General features: G+C 42.0%; 1 protein-coding gene and 1 pseudogene across 1 annotated transcript in view; both read left to right on the top strand.

Annotated features, from left to right (window-relative positions):
• Positions 1-5: 5 nt before the first annotated feature.
• Positions 6-4,527, top strand: part of SPAST (spastin) — a gene marked incomplete at its 5' end in the record, with an annotated part of 45,616 nt that continues 41,094 nt past the window's right edge. Inside the window, one exon of the mRNA XM_005886065.2 lies at positions 6-123. Coding sequence (XP_005886127.1) covers positions 6-123 — 118 coding nt within the window. The remainder of the gene's footprint in view (positions 124-4,527) is intronic.
• On the top strand, positions 3,641-4,173 carry LOC102261574 (annotated as a pseudogene).

Genomic DNA, 4,527 nt, shown 5'->3' with positions numbered 1-4,527 from the left:
TGCCGGCCTCGGCCTTGCCCCCGCAGCCGGTGCCGGGCACGGAGGCCGAGCTCCTCCGAGCCTTCCACAAACAGGCCTTCGAGTACATCTCCGTCGCCCTGCGCATCGACGAGGACGAGAAAGGTAACGGGAGGGCCGGGGGAAGGGGCGGCGGCGCCGGGGAGAAAGCCTTGGGGTCGCCGAGGGAGGGCCACACCTGCGGCCCTGTCCTGCGGGCGCCGGCGGTGCACCCCTTAGAATTGATCCTCCCTCCGCGCGAGACTGCTCCCCGCAGCCAGACCTTCATCCTCCGCGATTCTCAGTTAGAAACTCTCTCTTTTCGGGGCACCCTAGCTGTCGACTCTGTTTCAGACACCTGCCTGTTCTTACGCTTCTCCTGACCCAAGTCCCTATTGGACATCCAGACGTGCTGGTGACAGCTGACAGTTGTCCTAGAGTGACCACACGGATCCTTTCTAGCGCTGCAAACAGCGTGTGGCTTCCTCCGAGCCAGGTTTCCAAAAGGCTTTGATATCGAAGAAGCTGCGACTTGTTAAAAGGCTTTTAATGAAAGCAGAGTACTGTAGTACTGTGGGGTGGCGGGGAGGAGAGAGAACAAATAATGACTTAATTTTGAAAGGAACAGCTGCATATGATTACAGCTGAATTTGCATTTTGTAAAGTTTAATGACGGTCACTGTATCAATGTAATGACTATTGAGTATTTTTCAGTAAAGTTCTATTTTAGCATAAAACTTTTGCCCCTGGTTAATTGAATGTTATCTAAGTCAGTATTCCGAGGTAGCTCTAAGTTTCTACATAGAAAAGTTAAGCGAATGAGTAGGATAACTTATACATATCATTTTACAATAAAACGTGAAGATTTTAAGATAATGTATGTTAGTCTTTCTGTGTGCCAGGTACTGTGCTCTTAGCTCTTTGCATGTGTCATCTGTTTAATTCTCTCAATTACCCTGTGAGGTGAAGGTACTGTTAGTGTCATCATTTCACAGATGAACAGACTGAGGCTCCAACCTCAGTGATTCCAAACCTTTGCTAATTGGTAATGTAAAAATTTTTATGGAAGATGATAAATAAATGCTGAGATCTTCTTTTCCCTCTAACTACCAAAGAACACTTTTCCACCACACCTCAATTAAGTATTCACTTGCATTGTCCTTTTTGTAAAAAAAAATATATATATATTTTTATTGATTTCAGAGAGGAAGGGAAAGGGAAAGATATAGAAACATCAGTGGTGAGAGAGAATCATCTATCCACTGCCCCCTGGACGGCCCCCCACTAGGGATTGGGCCTTGCAACCTATGACCTCCTGGTTCATTGGTTGACACTCAACCACTGAGCCACACAGGGGAACTGTCCTTTTTTTTACTTCATTTGTAGTCTATCGCTCCACTACCAACTCCAGAAACTGTTCTAGAATTTCTGTTTTGTTGAAACCTATTTCCTTTGTGGGGTCTGAGAGTGAGAAGTAGGATGTAAGGATAGAGACAGATATTCATTGTTTTGGAGTGTAAGGACAGAGCAAAGGTTAAGAGAGTTCAAGAAAGGCGAGACATTTAAGAAAAGAATGCCAGCTATTTGTGGAAGGAAGTGTTTTGTTAACTGCTTCATTCTTTACCACCTCTTAGGAACATCCAAGGATCTCTTGGGGAGGATGAAGAAGGTATCATCAATCCTTCCTAGAGAAGCACTGTTTTATTGTCGTAGCCTATTCTTACAGGGTCCTCTGAAGTTTAGTAATGTAGGTCAAAGATATTGTAGAATAGAGGAAATATGTTTAAAGGTAGGTTAGTTGTTGTGTTTAGGAGGAGAATGCCAGAAAATACAAGGAAATTTTAGCTTAACGCTGGGTGATGGGAGTTGGAGATACGATAAGAGGAGAGGTCAAGGAAAACCTAAGTATGAAAGAAAGGAACATGGGCTTTCACATTTAAAGAGAAATCATTTCTGTGTGAGGGATAAGTGACAGAAGTAGAATTCAGACCTTGGGTTTCATGCTGGTGATTTTTCTTTGAGTATTATGTATATGCCTGTATCTATTATATTTAAATCATCTTAAATAGTTTAAGTATAAATAGGTTCAGCAATCTATGTACCCCATAGTTTACCTTTTTTTCTACTGATGATGTTTCTATTCAAAGATTTTTGCTTTATTTATGCTTTAGTTTCTAAAGAGGACATCAGAATGGTCTATGATAACTCCTTAGTTTGAATTCTACAACCAATGCATCATAGGCTAAAATAAATTAGTTAAAACTGAAACAAACTAGTTATATATTCCTTTTCCTTTAAAAATGAAGTAAAACTGAGTTTATATTGTCATGGTTTTTTTTCTATCTAAAGTTTTTCCTTTGCATATGGGAAGTTTTTGTATTTGAGCCATAATCCAGTAGTTGTAAGAGTTCACATTTCAAGTCTATTTGCCTCTCAGCTATCCTAGACAGAACAAAACTTAATTCCAAGAGAATTTCATTCTCCCTCTTTCCCCACGTCATTAAAAATATATATGAACAAATAGAAATGAATTTGATATGCAGTCTTTTTTTTATTTTTAGTCCTTAGCAGATGATCTTTCCATTGGCTTTTTAGAGAGAGAGAGAAAGAGAGGGAAAGACAGAGAAATATCCATGTGAGAGAAACACATCGATTGGTTGCCTCATGCACAAACCCGGGACCCTTCAGTCCGCAGGCCAACGCTCAACCCACTGAGCCAAACCAGCTTGTGCAATATGCAGTCTTTAAAGGTTTTCTAACTCTGTGGTAAACCATTAAGGGGCTTGTAATGTCATGCACTGCCATTCCCCTTAGCAACTTGACTTAGCTTCTAAATGTACTTTTTAAAAAATTGTTGAACATCTTTGGAAAACTGACAACCTATGATATCTATATATGGAGAAACTGAAATTTAAAGAGTAAACTAACCATAGCAGAACCAAGAACAGAGTTTAGTTGAACGGATTCATAATTTTATATGTTTTGTTTCATACTAAGCAGGCTCTGTTTATAATGCTAACTAGAGGCCCGGTGCACAATATTTGTGCATGGGTAGGGTCCCTAGGCCTGCCCGGTGATCAGGGCCAATCGGGGCCTTCCAGCTGCCGGCCAGGGTCTTCTTCTGGCTGCCAGCCAAGGCCTTCCTTCCCCAGCTGCTGACTGCTGGCGGGGGCCTTCCTTTGTTCCACGCCATCCCCTGGTGGTCAGCGCACATCATAGCAAGCGATCAAACTCCTGGTCTGGTCAAACTCCCGAGGGGACACTTTGCATATTAGCCTTTTATAGGTATAGGTATAGATATAGATATATAGGACCCCTTGGATACTTGGGATAAAAGAGGAAGTTGTAATAGTGGTTCTTTGGATTAACCAGAACATGACCTATCATGTTTCACATGGCTCCTGCAAGTAGACTAGCCTGAGATTTCCTGGATAATACAATGCTGCAGGTTGTCTAGGTGTGGTTCGAATATGTAGGAGTTGACAGTAAGGTTGTATCAAAGAGAGAACTCCAGTTTCTCAGGATGTTGTGGGGCTGAAGAATCTAATATCAAGGACAGAAATTGTTTAAATAAAATATTTTTCTAATTATTTCTAGTCAGTTTGTATTAAAAATATCACGTTTTTTAATTTCGGCCGGAACCGCCATCTTCCAATTAATTCGCCAAAATGACTAACACAAAGGGAAAGAGGAGAGGCACCCGTTATATGCATTTTAGAAAACATGGAGTTGTTCCTTTGGCCACATACATGCGAATCTACAAGAAGGGTGATATTGTGGACATCAAGGGAATGGGCACTGTTCAAAAAGGAATGCCCCAGAAATGTTACCATGGCAAAACTGAAAGCGTCTACAATGTCACCCAGCATGCAGTTGGCATTATTGTGAACAAGCAAGTTAAGGGCAAGGTTCTTGCCAAGAGAATTTTACATATTGAGCATATTAAACACTCTATGAGTCGACATAGCTTCCTGAAACGTGTGAAGGAAAATGATCAGAAAAAGAAGGAAGCCAAAGAAAAAGGTACCTGGGTTCAACTGAAGCGTCAGCCTGCTCCCAGAGAAGCACGCTGTGAGAACCAATGGAAAGGAGCCTGAGCTGCTGGAACCCATTCCCTACGAATTCATGGCATGATAACTGGGGAAAAAATAAAAAAGACTTCTGTGTTGATAAAAATGTTTCTCTTGCCCTAGCTGGTTTGGTTCAGTGGATAGAGCATCGGTCTGGGGACTGAAGGGTCCCAGGTTCCAGTCAAAGGCACATGCCCTGGTTGCAGGCTCATCCCCAGTAGGGGGTGTGCAGGAGGCAGCTGATCAATGATTCTCTCATCATTAATGTTTCTATCTCTCTCTCCCTCTCCTTTCCTCTCTGAAATCAACAAAAAAAAAAATTTTAAAATATGTTTCTCTTAATTGAGTGGAAGTGTGGCGTCCCTTCCCCCCAACGAATAATTAAAGAAAACTTTGTGTCCTAAATATATATATACTAGAGGCCCGGTGCACAAAAATTTGTGCACTCGGGGGGGCGGGG

The sequence above is a fragment of the Myotis brandtii genome, unplaced genomic scaffold (genome assembly GCF_000412655.1).
Source record: "Myotis brandtii unplaced genomic scaffold, ASM41265v1 scaffold953, whole genome shotgun sequence".
NCBI lineage: Eukaryota > Metazoa > Chordata > Mammalia > Chiroptera > Vespertilionidae > Myotis > Myotis brandtii.
Note: the sequence above shows the minus strand (reverse complement) of the source record. Positions and strands in the feature narration are given on the sequence as shown.